Below are 16,411 nucleotides of genomic sequence, written 5' to 3' on the forward strand. Positions count from 1 at the left end.
CGAGCATTTCAGGGACAGCGCCCGTCCCCGCGGCAGCACCGCCCCGCCGCTACCTGCCGCCAGGTGCGGGCACGGCCGGGTGCGGGCACCGCCGGGGCCGCCCCCCTTACCGGGCTCGTGCTCGCCGGGGCGGTCGGAGATCTCGATGACCAGGAGCTCCCGGCCCTCGGCGCTGCGCCCCACCGTGTAGATCCTGCTGATGGCGGGGCACTGCAGCCACACGGCCACCAGCGCCTCCCGCAGCTCGGCGTAGCGGTGGTACTCGAAGGAGATGCCCTCCTCGGCGCTCAGCCGCCGCCGCCGACTGGCGGCCCCAGCCGCGGGCTCCGCCGCCGCCGCCGCCCGGCAGGCAGCGAGCACCGCGCACAGCGCCAGCACCACCCGCACCGCCATCCCTCCAGCCTGCGGCCGCGCAACTACCGCCAGCCCCGGCGGCAGGGAAGGAGGGAGGGAGCGGGAGGGAGCCTGAGGGCGGCGGGGCGGGGCGGGACCGGCCGCTCCTCCCTCTCCGCGCTCCGCGGCGGGAGGTGCGGGCGCGCCCGCGGAGGGGCGGGGGACGGGGCTGCAGGATGCTGGCGAAAGCAGCTGTAGCTGTTTTCATCAACTAGATGCAAAAAAAAAGGCATTGGGAGAATCCGGGTGCGCGTTTTCCGTGCCGCTTCGTCATTTTATGCGGTCCCAGCGGGTTAACCCACTGCCACAAACCTGAAGTAACAGAGTGCTCCATGAATGATACAGACAATGCCACTGCAGGGTAAAAGGAGTGAATTAAATTGACCTGTACTATAGATCTGTAGTATAACTGTAAACAATCTGTAAGATTGCTTTGCTCGTCATCTGTAAGGCGTCTTTGCAGCATCACAGAACGGACAGGATAAAGCAGGACTAACTTTCCAATACTGACAACACCTAGAGACTGCATCCCAGTATGTTCAGTGGGAATGTTCCTGTGAGGAATCATCCACCACACATTAATAAATAATAGTTTCTTCTAGACCACAGATACTATAGGACTTCTGAAGCCATAATTTTTCAACCCGTTTTTATAGGCATAGGTGTTTAGGCTATGTTAAAACAATCTGTAAAGGACAAGTGATAAAAGCAAAAGGCTAAATGCTAAAGATCAGCTTCCATATCAGGTTGTTTGGGTTGGGCTTTTTAGTTTGGGGCTTTTTTTTGGTTTTGTTTTGCTTGTTTGTTTCGGGTTTTTCTGGGTTTGATTTCTTGGGGGGGATGTTTTTGTTTTTGTAAAGGACACAGACTTGCTGGAAAACTTTGAGAGGTACAGAACTTTGAAAAGTACACATCCCATTAATCATTCTACAAATAGACCCTTGTCCTCCATAATTTAATGCATATTTTATTCTGATCTTCTAATCTAAAAGGATGAGCCTCTATAACTACCCGTCGTATCACTAATTAATACTGCATCAATTTTCAGGCAAATTCTTTAATAATCCTTTGTGATCCTATGGATATTTTCCTAAATTTGCAGTGTCTGCTTGCACCTAAGAAGATAATGGAAATAATCTCTTCTAACAGAACCTCTTCACTGATGATTGGTGATATACCCGCTGGGAAACTAATCCAGCATCTGAAACTCAGACCTGAAAATACAACTACTACACAGAAATACTTGATACAACCTATTCTTATCTTCCAGGGCCGTGACTGTCAATCCTGGATTATTTGACATGTTTCTTCGTAATAAGAACCAAAGTTCATCCCATCCAGTCCTCATCATCTTCCAAAGCCAACTGGGTTCAGAAGCTTCTCTACCCAGTTTAATTCCACGGTTACAAAAGCACCTTCAGAGCACTTCTTGGAACCTTCTACTCTCCATTCTTACTGCTAGAAAACGTTGGGAGTTGTCTGTCAGATCATGTCACATTAGCTCAGGGGTTATGACAATGCAAACTTGCTCCAAATATTTTGCAAGACTTGGATGTATACAGACTCCCCAGTATGGTGTTTTCTCCTACTGAGATCACTGTTCAGCTATAGATCACAAAAGTACTATCTTTCTGACTTCTTCCTAACAGCATTAATAGTATTATGACTTTGTTTATGACTTTATACAGCTTTAGAATTGTGTGCAATGTGTTCTCAGCCCTATCAGTGTTCCAAACTGAACTGTTAATAAGGGTAGCTGACCAAATATTCAAAAGATTCACATTCTTTATCAGTTTTGTTGGCTACATTCACCACAGGTTAAGTATTCCTTGTTTTCTTCATCACTTTTCCTTGCATTCAATACACAAAGTAAACAAATCTCCTGATGCTGGGATGTTAAACTCAAAATATCCTTTTTTGGATAACTTTCTGATCCAAAAAACCCTTTTGTGCATTGTAGCAACTCTCATTGGCTTCCCTTCAAACTTATTTACCCAAAATATATCACTAAAAGATACAAGTAGGCTCAGAAATCATTTATTTAACCTATTCAAGCAGTGCATTATTATTCCACTACACAAAATTAGTCTCATGACTAGATCTGAATGAATTTACATTAATTTACATACTTACTAAGTCCCCACCCTTGAAAAAATTAAGAGAATTGCATACTTATAAAAACATACATACATATCTGGTGTAAAACAGGGTGGTTTACCATCAAATATTTGAGTTCACACATACTAATTTCTTTTTAATAAGGGATTAAGAAACAATGTTTAGATTCTCAGAGAGTTTAGGAGCATTCACAGAACTGAGTAGGAGGAATAAATTGATGACTTCCTTTGTATTTAATCCTTCCTCTTATTTTCCGCAGTTCAGGGAAGATGACTATCATCAAAGGCAAAGGCCAAATTTCCTTGTACTATGGAAGTAGTTTTGGCATTTGCCTTAGTCTCAGAGCAATACTCTAACCCCAAGGGCATTCCCAGCCTACATGCATAACCAGGCACCTGAAAATGGCCTTGCAAGCTGGTAATACTAATGAGAGCAGTGAGCAGAGTGCAAGGGCTCCAGGAAATGTACTGATCAGTAGATTTCAAATCTGATTTACCTCTCTCTTGTGTCTGTGTAAATTGCCAGATAGTAAGTTATATTTCATCAACAGACACTCACTAAATAACTTGGTAATGGCAAAAATTTTCATTGACATTTCCAAAAGTACTTATTTATAGACAAATCTACATATACACACAAACATACAAAAAATATTCATATATATTTACAGATTACTCCATCCTATTGGCCAAATAGAATTTGCCTATTCAATTTTCCAGAACTTTTTACTTGCTTAATTCTGTCTTTTCCAGCAAATCATGATTCACCAGCAAGCATATAAATAAATTTTTCAAAATAAACTCACACTCACAGAATTTTGCTTAAAACACTTGAGTGACTTTGCATCTTTTTTATTTGTGTGACAAGATGATGCAGGCTGAGGCATCTATTCTCCTTTATTACTCAAAAAGAGAACCCTAAAGCTATGTCCATTACACACAATCAAAGTCCATTATGATCAACAAAAATCCTAAAACCACTCTATGGCAGCGATTAGATATTTATATTATTAAGAACAAACTACTGTTAATATTTATACCAGAGAAACACTCACTAAACTTCTTGGGTTTATATTCGGAAAAAAGTGAGAAGGTGCACTATACTGCCTGGGGAAGATAGTGTTTTCTAACATAGATCCGGGCAAGTAAGATGATGAGCATAATGCATAAGGGAGAACACTTGTTCAGATCAGCAAGATCAAATAATTTAAGCTCCCATCTAAGAAGGGTTCTCTTCAGCTTGCTAATAGTTCAGTTATATTGCATTTCCAAGCCTTGGAAAAATTGTGAAAGAATAATTAAGGTATTAACACAGCGCAGCTATTCATAATAAAACCCCAGCTATAGACCATATATGCCTTGAAAGACCAGGGTAAAGGCTGGTAAGGGTTTCAGTCAAGAAATTAATTCTAGGAATAAAATACCTGAAATCAACTTAAAGAGAGAACAGTTGAACTCAGCATTAACAAATCAGTGGGCAAGTAGATAGAGATAACTGCAGCTGTAAGAAGATTTTACAAAACTTACAGAATGCTGATTATATACACATATATACTACACCTGGCAGCTCTGGTCACTTGAAGCTATGTCTTCAAGACAGGGGCTTCTATTACCAGTCTTTCAAAATGTCTTGCACAACTCAGTGGCTCTATTTCTTGAATGCTTGCAAAACAGGGTTGAGATAAGGAAAGTTGCAGCTTTTCCAGTACCTTGAGAAGGGGCTTAGTGTAAGGCAGGGGAAAGGAAATATCAGCAACAACAACAAATTTTTAAAAAATACAAATAAAACCAAGTCGCTTATGCAGGAGGTTACAGAAAGGCAGAGGAAAAAAACCCCACCCACCTTCCAAGTTGTGTATTGCAAGACTGACTCTTTTATTGTCTCCAGCTGTTAGATGACTCACACGTTACTGAAATCCAACCCTATCAGGTATTTAAGAGCTTACGGTGCTCTTGCTGAGTGGTGAACATCCTAAGCATGTAAGAATTCTGCACTGAGACTCATTATAGACTGCAACTTAAATTGTATGCAAACGTATCCGACATTTGTACTTACACACAGCATACCTGTGCAAGCGGCTGTGAGTTACTGCTGCCCCTTGTTTCAGTTTGCAGGAATAATAACTGCTCTTGGGTGGTGCTAGGTCCTGGACACTGAATTGGAATGCTCTTTCTGAGAGGTGCTATGCCTGGCTATGGTGCCATATACTCTCACACAGAGAAATTGCTATGCAGGATCATTGCGAAAGTTCGCAAGACTGGCTGACTTTTTCAAAGTGAAGGGTCATGATCTTAGAGGAGTCTTCTTCTTGTCTTCTGTAGGGACTGGTATTTCAGGTCCAGGGGTTGATTGATTCTGTAATTACATAAATGTGAATCAAAATTGATTAAAATGTGTGGATGACAAAGAATGGTGAATAGTAAGGATATATAGCAGCCCTGGAATGTGATTTACTTGGTAAGTCAAGCACATCTAAATATTTCAGAGGAGCAAATTTCAAATTACACTTAAGAGCAAGAAATACAAAACACATTCATAACAGTCTGGCAACAGTATTTCTAGAAGAATCGATACATCACAAAATAGGGATAATGACTATATTTTCCAGCATAATGCTTAGAGAGAAGGATAATGGTTAAGAGCAAGGATATGATTATGTCACTAAGGTGATGTTAGAAAGAACAACCAGGACACACAGTTCTGGTACCTACAGCTGAAACAAGACTGTGAAAATTCAGAGACAAGCCACAAGAGTGATTTGAGAAACAGAGGAAATGCCTTACTGCGGAGGGCATGATACTGGTGAGATTGGTGAAAAATAGCAATTTAACTGCTGTGGTTATTACTTTCACAGATAGAAAACTATAGCAAGAACCAATGGCACAAAGTTGCCTTCTCCCTGGACCTGCCAGTTACAGGTTTCAACAGTTGAGACTTGCCAGAAGGCTGCAGCTGACAGAGCACAGGAGGCAGCAGTAACAGGATAGAGATTTGGAGGCAATGAACCAGACACTGTAAGAAGCAGTAACTATCTGTAGCCGTAATGCAGGTTTCAATAATATAATTTTTCAACAAAAACGAATGTTAAAAATCTAGAAACATATCACACTTTTCTTTAAGGTTATCATAAAACATGCAGCATTTATTATAAACTGTGAAGAAAACAAATGAAATTATATGATCTGCAAATATAATACCAATAATTATGAATGTCTTCTGGCAACCTGTGTAGTGTAAAATAAATTGCCTTTTTTACTATTTCACATCAGCCACCAGAACTAGTCGATTATTTTGCAATCCTAATCTTAACAATTTATTACATTTTTCAAGTTTCCATGTTTTTTGACATAAAACCCCAAAAATTAATTCATAGCTTTCATAGGACTTACTTATTGCCATGTCCTAAGGACAGCACAAACTGTTATTTCCCACAGATGTGCTTTATTTAAACTAAACTGGACTTTCAGGAAAAGATTATGTGATGGAAAATGTTCCTTCCCCACTTATTTCCCTAGCTTACTGCGTTTAAAACTGTCTCCATGGTAAAGAGAATGAAGGACAACTGATTGTGTAAGGTTTTGTTGTGTGTTATGAAGACCCAAAACTGTTACCCATACATTGCTCTCATTTTTACAGTTGCACAAAAATGTCTTCATTTTCAGAACTACTCTGTAGTCCCTCTCATTAAATATGGGGGAGGGGAAAATCAGTAAAGTCTTATTTAATAAAGGCCTAAAATATCAAAAATGGAATTGCCTAACACATTCTTGAAATGCACAAAATATAGGAGGTAATGAGATAGGTCGTTTACTCACCATTTGTTGAGTAAAAAATAAAAAAAATTTCTACATTTGAAAAGGTGGTGAGGTGCTGGTAAAATGCAGATCTAGTCCTGCAGCAAAACAAGTCTGTGTTTTTTTCAAATGCAGGTTCCTGTATTGAGAGTTCCAGAAGGCACTTTTTTTTTTAGAAAAAAAAAAATTTATAAAGCAGAGCTTACAGAATTCTCTAGGGATTTTTTTAAAGAAAGAGGATAAAAACAATGATGTGATCACATTGTACACTAAGGATGTACATAAAATAACCAAAAAAACTAAAACAGCAACAGGTGTGAGAAAAACATGGATTCAAGTAATGAGCAAAGGTCCAAAAAACCCCAAGCACAGTGCCACAAATGATAGCTTTAAAATTGCATTCTTTTTTTTTTTACCTCTTAAAAAATGGAATAAACACTGCAATTTTGTAAGTCAATCCTATCAACCTTTTAGGACTCCAGTTGAGCTTTCCAATAACTGGGACACCAAGCTTTTACAAATACCTTTACTGGAATATTTAAGAAACTGGCTCGTGGGTTTGCATAATTTTGCGACAGTGTGTGTAGGCACAAGCCAGTGGGCTGAGAAGCAGTGAATAGAATGATGCAGACAGGGAAAATCTGAAGCTCTGAAAGCTCCTTGTGTTTTTAGGCTAACGGTTCAGTAAAATAAAGCTAAGTATAGCTGCAGCTGCAGGCTGGGAGTGGGAGCTGACAAATGAGAGGATAATGGCCATCTTCAAAATCTGATTAAAGGGGTCACTTCCACCATGGAGAGTTCAGGCTGACAGGGCACATGCATTCAACAAGCCTAAAGTAGCAGTCCCTGCTAAAAACTGGAATTTCAGCTTCCGTTCACCTGCCAAAGTAAAATATTTTTACTTCTTCTTAGAGGGAAGAACATTGAATTTCAACTGTGTTAGAGAAATAAAAGCTTGTACAAAACACATACAGAAGAGGAATCTGAATTACTCCCATATTTCAAGTAACATTTGAGTCACTCCACATCACTTGGGTTTTTGTTAGAAGTCTGATCTCATCTGCACTTTCACCGGAGTACCTGTTTTGAGTATTATACCAGACTGTGTGTAAAGCACCATGAAAATTCAGGTGTGGTCTTAAAACACTGTAAAGTTCTCTAAAGGACTTACAGAGTAGATGAAGTGGTATTTGAAGACTAAAGAACAGCTGACATGACAATATAAGATCTTTGTAAGGGTTTAAGCCCTTCTCAAATACTTTCACTATTATTTCCTGTGCAACAGACAAACATATAAAGTAGACTCAAAAATATCTGACTACTGCTTTTGTTACTGGTACAACTCAGGTAATAGATTTTGAGATTCTCCTTGCTATCAAGCTGTATCTTAACTTGAGAATGCACTTGGCCCATAAATTCTTGCTACATTGAGCAGTTACGTGTCCAAGTCCTTCGAAGTACAAACCAGCAGAATTCGCATGTTCTCCATTTCTTACTGCTGTCTCTGTTAGTAGTTTGACAGAGCTGCTGCAAACCATACTTCCTCCTTGAAGAAATGAAGAGTAAGACACTATATCCTACGTGGTTTTTATGACAGCTTTGTATTAAAAAGCATATGAAAAGTATAATACACAAATCAAACCAGACCACATTTATTTCATCAGTCACAAGTGCAAATATAGCAACGAGTCAGTTCAGCAAATTACAACACATAGAGAAGAATGTAATGTAAATGCTAAGTACACTGACAGACCAACTTCAAAAGAGCAGCAAAAACCAGTTTATTCAAATAAAACCTTCTATTCTTTTTACCTGTAATCTAAAATAACATAATAAATCTAGATCAGGAATGTCTCTGCTAACTCATGTTTAACCAGATATTGTTATTAGCAGTTCACATTATCCAGTGTGCAAAAGACCTGTCCAAGCTTCCTAGTAACAAGAGGTTTTGGTTTTAAGCAACTTTTATTCAATATTTAAATAATACAGTGATGATACTAGTTAATATCTTCTGCTATTTCATATTACAAATTTAAGAATATATATTAAAAAAACCTAAGACCAACTTCAATGACCTGTACAATTCTACCTGGATCCAAAATGGGTAACATTATAGATAAAATTGACTTCTTTTTTTGGTCAAAAGAAAAAAAAAGAAGAAGATAGACACAAGTCATCTCAGGGTTTTTTTCCATCATCTTTACATCTGTAGTTAAAATATATGCAGTACTTATGTATAAAATAGAAAACATTCCCATTAGAAAGATACTGCAGTTTAATTAGCCATTTTCCTCTACAGCTCAGCCAAGGAACAAAATTTACACTAAACAACCAATCACTATTTTGCTTTACAGAAAAGCAAAAGTTGACTTTTACACTGGAAATTTAGTTAGCCTTCTTCTTTGTTACGAATTGTTTCTTCTTCTCTTTCTCTTGATAGGCAATGAATTGAGAGTCTGTACCAAAGATTCTGTCCCACCACGTGAAGGTTGAGGCATAGTTGCCAATAAAGTTCATGTGATGGAAATCATGAAAACGGGCCCCAGCATAGAAAGGCACCAAATGAAGAGGGTTCAGCGGAACATCGTAGCCACTACAGGGGAGAAAGAAAAAGAAAAGCACTCATGGTAAGGATTTTCCCAAGACATAAACTACAAAATATAGGCACTAACTTGTCATTTTTATAAAATAAAAATTTTTTTTTTGGTATTCTAAGGCCCTGAGATAATCACTATGGTATTGGCTCAGTATGAAAACAAGATCCCTCCAATCCTAGCCAAAGGATTCTTCAACCACAATGGCTTTGGCACTTGCTTTTCCGCTCAATTTACTAGGCAAAAAAATTTGAGCAAGTAACATAAAAAAATCACAGTGGCTGACTTCCTGCCAGCTTAGCAGTTTTAACTAAGAGTGATGCTGAGAAGGAGGAACAAAAAGTAACACTATCTTTTAGTGACAAGCTATGGATATCAGCTCAGCAGTTCATCACAGAGCATCTCAAATCAACTACAGTTATGCCTACCCTTACTTTCAGCTTACTGCAAGTTCTTCAAATATTTAAAATTCAAATATATGAGTACAGTAAGATTAAAAGCAGAACAGTTTACTTTAGAGGAATTTCAACTCTTTGCTTAGTTGTACTGGAAAGCAACCTACCACCACCTAGCGGGGAGAGCACAAGTTAATTTGTTATAAACGCCCCCTGTGGACAATGAACTAAAATGACAATTACCAGAGGAAATTCATGTTTTGCATCTACTGCTTTATGTCACAACATATACTTTGAGAAGTCTACAAGCAATATATAACTAAACCAGCAATGTTTTATATGATGAGTGTACTAGTAGTTTGTGTTTCACTAAAACACTTGACACTCAACTTGCAGTAAGACACTATATGCTTCATAAAATATTTACAAATACAAGGTCAAGTGTTAACACTAGCATTTCGAAAATGAACTCTTAATGACCCCTGCCTCTTCAATATAGGAAAGAAAGCTCACCTATTTGTAGATGAACTAAACTAAGCCTAGTGGGATTTACCCTACCATTTTGGAGCCAAATTTGAAGTCAGTTTTACTAAAGAGACAAGAAGTCTTGTCCTTTTTAGCTGCAATAAATAAACAAATAAACAGAAGAAAAGTATGTATTTATTTTCAAGAGAATCAGTGGTTCATATAGCATAAAGTTTCTCTTGCCCAAGAAAACAGTATGACAAAATGTTAAACAGAAAGAGCTCTTGGCTGGAATATCACTTTATATAATTGATTTTTGCTGTTCTAATATACATAAGATCACTTGAGATAGACATCATAATGAGGCACATAGCTTCTCAAACCCTCCTTGAGAAGCTCTAGCTCACAGTCCACACCCCTCTAATCAGTAAAACCTGCTGTTAACGCTACCTTAAAACAGAAAACAGTGATAACTGTTCAGGTTGCGTCATTCTTTGTAAGGCACATAAAAGCATTTCAGTGCAAAATAAAAAGTATATCTCAAGTGAAAGAGACAGGTAAGTTTGAGACAGACTTAGGGACAAGAGAAAAAGCAATCATTAAAAAGCAATGAGCATTTCACCTGTGTACGTCAATGGTTTCCATCAAGCGACATATCACCCATGCCCACAGAAGAACCACATGGTTACAGAAAACAACAATTCCAATAAAAAAGCCAGTTCCAAGGATAAGTGTTTCCAGAGGATGAGCATATTCCGCCTGCATTCCAAACGGAGACTAGAAAGAGATAACACACAGAAAAAAGTCACCATTTTCAACTTTATATATACCTTAAAATCAGAATCACCATTTTGTGACACTCTCCCCTTCCCACTACTGCACGAGACTACAACAGGACACACGGAATGATGTTGTGGGCAAAGAAAATGGTATGACTGAGAAAGGGCTGTAACACATGTATTCAGCTCTTCATTGGGAAAACAGTATTCCAAGGTCAGAAGGATTATCATTCCATTAGTAATTCCAAACACTTCACTACTAATTGAAAAGTTGAAAACTTTTATTTAGGCTTACCATTACCCCAGGTCAAAGCGTTATTTCAGGAATATTAAAGTGTTTGGCAAGCTCCTATCAGCTTTGCTATACATCCAGTCTTGGAAGCAGAAGAAAGAAGGAAGCCAAAATATTCTCAGAAGCAGGACTCATTTAGAAATTTATTATAAAAATTAAAAATCCTTCACCTTTGATAATTTTTTAAAATAAATTCATACCACTCAAATGTTATTTTGAGATTGATATGAAACATTTCGTCTCCTTTATATATATATACACACACCCCAGTAATTCCTACATTTGATTTACCAAAAAAAGACGCTCCACAGAATTTTCAAAGGTAGAACACAGAGAACAATTTAAAAAATTTTAACCTAATGCTGAAGGTTATAAATAAAATCATCAGAAAAAAATAAATTCCACTTTGTCTTAACGGGATATTTTAAAATCATCCCTTTCTGCTGTCAAGAAAGTTTTTAGTGAAGCGGCCATTAGCCGACATCACTTCTGGACAACTGCTAACCACTCTCAAGAATAATGGCCAAAAGCTGCTCCAGCTAGAGACCTGAGGGGCTGCCAAGAGCAAGAGGAATAGAGCAGCTGCTGCAGCAGATGTCTGTACATATGCATGCATCCATCAATACCAAGCTCCTCTATTACTGGCAGCGTGTATAAAGCATCCCTAACCCAGAAGCTTGCAGTTAACTCTGGCACAGTATAGGTTATACACTGAAACACAGCAGTGCACAAACACAGTAGCACTGACTCCTGTGATCCAGAGGCAGTGCCCATCTTAACAAACATAGGATATTAACTGTAAGGTGCAAGAACCGCTGAGCCCACCTGTCTCGCAACAATGTCTCCTCCAGCCAAGTGTGGCTCATTACCTGGTGCTCAGTGCCAGCTCCAACATCACTAAATTGCAGAACCACCCAAAATCTCTGTGCTGCACTGTGCTCTTGATGCAGTATTGCACAACGGGCTATACTGCTCCAGAGGCCCACATCCAAAGCTATAATCCTTCCTTGAATCACACGTATGACGCACACACCCAGGTTGTGCAAGAGCTGCCTGTATGATCATGTTCTGGGGATTCATATGCTCTAGATAACAGCCCAGGTGGTAGGGAACTGACAAACCACCAAAACCAGAAACTTACTATTTCCTTCTCTTTACAGTGAGACCCACACATAAACTTTTAAAAGCCGCCTTCACCTCGCTCAACAGATATGATCAAACTTCAGCAAGAGTGCAATCTTTCATTCCCATGAAATGAAATAAAATCACTTGAGACGTTTTCAGGAACAAAATGGATGACTGTTCTTGACAAAGAAGTCAAGAAAAGACATCTATCTCACTGTCACAGGAATGCAAAATTTCTTAGGTCTTTCAAATAACATGTTTAAATAGGTTACATGAAACATACACTATAAACTATTGTTAAAGAAAAAAAATCAACGAATACATACAACAAACTCATGGTGAACCTTATGGATATACTTGTAAATCCTCTTGTGATGCAGCAATCTATGCAGGAAATAGTGCCAGGCATCCTCAATCACTGCACATCCAAAACACTGGGCAACCAGAACATACCTTTAAAAAACAGAAGAGCTATTATTTATAGAATACACTAGCAGATGCACAATCCTGGAAAAGAAAATCCTAGTTTATATGCTAATAACGGTCAGAAATGATTATACCTTTTACTGACTGAACAAGAGTGCACTGACACTACTTCAACATGCTAAAAACACCAATTGCGAGGTAAAAAGGTGTTTATCAACTCATCTGCTGAAATGCTGAAGTGAGCACACAGTGTAACAAGCTGTCATTTCAATACTACACGTGCAGTCTAAAACAGACTGTGTGAGACCTTGATATAAAAATACAGAGATGCATCAGCTCTCTAAACCAGGGAGCAAACGGCTTTCCAAGAAGGATGACCTTCCGTGGTAAAGAACCGATATCAGGGTGTGAGTAGGGGAGGTGGGGGCACTCATAGGTAATTCAGCTTAGTTTAGAAGTGTATCAGTTTAGTGCAAGAAAAGAGACTGTGAAGCAGGTGGTGGTCTCTCCTTTGAAGAACACCCTATTGCTATGATATAAAGAAGGTGGAGGGAATAAACACTTAAAATGAATAAAAAAATGGATAAATAAAACCCTCTGAAGTCCAACATTTAAACCACACTACAATGAATCTTGCTTCACTTCCATAAACTCCCTCCTAATCCCCTTTCTTTTGAGGATTAGAACAATTTGGGGCCATTTAAAAAAAAAAATCTAGAAAATTCTAATTAGCTCTTACAGCAGTTCATCATCAACAGAACCTTGACTAACACACAGTGTACACTGCCAAAAAATTATTGCTTATTAGACATTAATTGTAATATTCTGCCTCCAACTGTATGTAATGGACTAACATATCAGAAAAATCTACGTACCATCTAGGCATCTCTTCCCACTCATATGGGATGTTAAAATACTCTGTGAAGTAATAGGTACCACAAATCAGAGGAAGCTGAATGAAGAAGTGATTGAAGAGGAGTGTTTTGAAACACTTCCACTGTTTTTCCCATGTTTCTGGTTTATCCTAAAAAGAAGCAAAAAGAATCAATTGTGTTACATGTTTCCATTACACATAACTGAAGTGCTGCAAAAATTCACTTGGAGTCAGTTTCATTTCACCTTGGAAGACAGACAGTACCTCTTCCAATAATACAAATTAACTCAGGCAACACAAATTATAAAGGACTGGATTCAGTTTCATCAAAACATTCTGTTTTTCTAAGCTAGTGTTTTAATGTGAGTTGTTTTTGACAGTCACCCCAAACTATTTTTGTTATTTCAGTGTTTATAGTCAGCAGGAACACTTCATACTCAACAGTTTAACACAATCCAAGTTTGCTTTTCTTCTTCACACCACAGAGTGCATTTTCATTGCTAAAATAATACAAAGAGAAGCTGAAGAATAAAAAAATGGTCTTGAAAAATTCCAGTTTTTGCAGGAGATATTTTATCAACCCCTGTAATAGTTTCAGAAGCTGGTGTTATTAATTTCCAATTCATATTACAGTGAACTGGGGGGAAAACTTTATATATTCACATACACTCTGTCATTTTACTCTGTCATTTCCAGGATGACCAGATAAAATGGCAGATAAAATTGGAAACTAGGATACTGCACTTATATGCTCTACTTGATGTGTTCAAAGACAAATCAGGAAGTGTATAGTTCACAACTGTCTCTTACCTGCTGTATTTTATACTTTTGCATGTACGGTATAAACTGGAAGACAAATCCAGGTACACAGAGCAAAAAGTATGAAACTTCATGAACTATAAGTGATCCCCAAGTTGCAATCTGGAACTTTGTGTAGTTATCCAGCATGTAATTCCAGGCATTTTTAAATGGTTGCTGCAGGGGATTGTCAGGCAAGAAAGAGTCTATATATTCCACTGCCAGATAAGCAGAGTTCAAGATATTAACACTGTCGTTCATTGCCATCCTTCAAGCATAAAACATCACAATTACAGCTCTTCTATAGTTGTAAGTAACCTGCAATTTAGACAGAAAATTACCAACAGTTAATCTTCAGAGAAAAAAACATTGCCTGTCATAGCTCTTACATAGTTTTAAAGTAAAAACTGGGAAAAGAGGGGAAATACAGATTCTCTTTCTACAGAATAATCTGAAAGAACAAAGCTTTACTTTGGTTTGAGAGGCAAACCGATTTGACAGACAATCAGCTCAAGTTTTGACATTAGGTCAAGGGAGAAAAAGGATAAAGAAGTATTAATTATTAAATAAATTTATTTCAAGGTTTTTGTGGGATAATTGTATTTGATCCTAAAAGAGCAGACAAAGGTTCATAGGAGAGTTAATAGATTAATTAACTGTGATCTCCTGATTATCCAGTCCCATTCTTCTCATAGCTGTGAGCCAAAATTCATGCAAATTACATCAACACTGCAATTGGGTTGAGGCAATCCACCTTGCTCTGTGTAATGGACTTTGCATCACAGCTCCCAAAAGCATAGAGGCTGCATTTCCTGCAGGGGCCCTGAACTTGTGCCATTTTCACAGACTAGGCTGCTTATTGGTTTGGGTTGGAAGGGACCTGTAAAAGTCATTTGTAGTCTAACCCTCTTGGGATGGGCAGGGACATTTTTCACTAGATCAGGTAGCTCAAAGCCCCATCCAACCTGGCATTCAAACACTCGCAGGAATGGGGCATCCACAACTTCTCTGGGCAACTTGTTCCAGTGCCTCAGCACTCTCACTGTGAAAAATGTCATCCTTATGCTTAACTTAAACCTCACCATTTTTAGTTTAAAACCGATGCCCTGTGCTTTGTTGCTATAAGCCTTTACAAAAAGCTCCCTTTGTGTACCAGAAGGCCAAACTAGTGTCCCTGGAGCCTCCTCTTCACCAGGCTGGTCAACCTTAACTCTCCCAGCCTCCCCCTATAGGCGATGTCTCCTCTGACCATTTTCGGGACTCTCCTCCTTTCGGGACCTGCCTCTAACAGGTCCATCTTCCAGACTCAAACATCCTTGCAGCTCACAGGCCAGAGGACAGGGGTCAGTCCTCAGCTCTTAGGCTTAGCCTGGGTCCAACATAAATCACAGAATCAATTAGGCTGAAATCAGCGAGTCCAACCTATGACCAAACACCACCTTGTCAACTAGACCGTGGCACTGAGTGCCACATCCAGTCTTTCCTTGAACAGCCCCAGGGACGGTAACTCCACCACCTCCCTGGGCAGCCTGTTCCAATGGTTAATCACTCTGATACACCAAGTAACACACTAAGCCAGCATCCAGCAACATTAATTAATTTTTTCGTTTTGTTTCTTAGCAACAGCATCAAGATGCTGCCGTGTCTTATTACCAGTAGAAGCATCCCAGCAGACGCCAAGGCAGCTCCCAACCCCGAGCTCCTGAGCCGGCGGCAACCACGGCAATTTACTCATTCCCCCCCGACCCCCGCACAAGCCCCCGGCCAGGCCGCACCGGGACCAGGCCCGTCGGTCCCGCCGCGCCCCGCGCGGGCACACGCCTCCCACGCGCGGAGCGCCGAGGGGAGACGCCCGCCCGGCGGCCCCCGCGCTCAGCCCGGGGCGCCCCGGCAGGAGCCGCGCAGCACGCCTGGCACCCCCACCCCGGTCCCCCTGGTCCTCCCGGTCCGGACAGAGCCGCGCTCGCAGCCCTGGCCCCTCACCTGGTGTCGGTGGCGGCGGCAGCACAGTCGGCAGCAGCGCTCCGACACCAATAACACCGCCCGGCCCGCCCGCTCCGCCCATGGGCCGGCTGCGGGCGGCGGCGCGGGGTCAGGCGGGCAGGGGGGCGGGGCCGGAGCCGGGTGTCCTGCGCCGCGATTGGCTGGAGGGGTGGAGTGAGGATAGTGAGACCGCGGCGCGCGGCCAATGGGGCGGGGGTGAGTGCGTGACGCGCACGACGCGATGGGGCGATCCCGGCGGCGGGAACAGCCCCGGCATGGAGCGGCGGGAGGGGGAAGGAGTGGGGGCTGGGAGCGGCCCCAGGATGGCAGAGGGAGGGCGGGGGGCCGGGACCCGCTGCCCGCCAGCTCCTGGCG

General features: G+C 40.6%; 2 protein-coding genes across 2 annotated transcripts in view; both read right to left on the minus strand.

Annotated features, from left to right (window-relative positions):
• CPE (carboxypeptidase E) overlaps positions 1 to 408 on the minus strand; it is a 56,938-nt gene extending 56,530 nt beyond the window's left edge. Inside the window, exon 1 of the mRNA XM_027883920.1 lies at positions 111 to 408. Coding sequence (XP_027739721.1) covers positions 111 to 393 — 283 coding nt within the window. The 5' untranslated portion in view covers positions 394 to 408. The remainder of the gene's footprint in view (positions 1 to 110) is intronic.
• A 7,527-nt stretch (positions 409 to 7,935) lies between these two features.
• MSMO1 (methylsterol monooxygenase 1) lies at positions 7,936 to 16,085 on the minus strand. The gene is made up of 6 exons (XM_027883921.1): positions 16,037 to 16,085; positions 14,066 to 14,371; positions 13,257 to 13,405; positions 12,282 to 12,408; positions 10,382 to 10,536; positions 7,936 to 8,898 (listed from the first exon to the last, which is right to left on the minus strand). Exons 2-6 carry the CDS (start codon positions 14,318 to 14,320, stop codon positions 8,691 to 8,693), a joined length of 894 nt encoding a protein of 297 aa, XP_027739722.1. The 5' UTR covers positions 14,321 to 14,371; positions 16,037 to 16,085; the 3' UTR covers positions 7,936 to 8,690.
• Between the last annotated feature and the right edge of the window lie 326 nt (positions 16,086 to 16,411).

The sequence above is a fragment of the Empidonax traillii genome, unplaced genomic scaffold (assembly GCF_003031625.1).
Source record: "Empidonax traillii isolate 1590-97213 ecotype Southwest subspecies unplaced genomic scaffold, ASM303162v1 scaffold137:size1056949, whole genome shotgun sequence".
Taxonomy (NCBI): Eukaryota; Metazoa; Chordata; class Aves; order Passeriformes; family Tyrannidae; genus Empidonax; species Empidonax traillii.

Coding starts and splice junctions, on each gene's coding strand:
- MSMO1 (XM_027883921.1), bottom strand. CDS start 14,320: ATGGCAATGAACGACAGTGTTAATATCTTGAACTCTGCTTATCTGGCA. Junction 13,406..14,065: donor AAAAGTATAAAATACAGCAG/GTAAGAGACAGT, acceptor GCTTCTTTTTAG/GATAAACCAGAAACATGGGA. Junction 12,409..13,256: donor TGGGAAGAGATGCCTAGATG/GTACGTAGATTT, acceptor TGTTTTTTAAAG/GTATGTTCTGGTTGCCCAGT.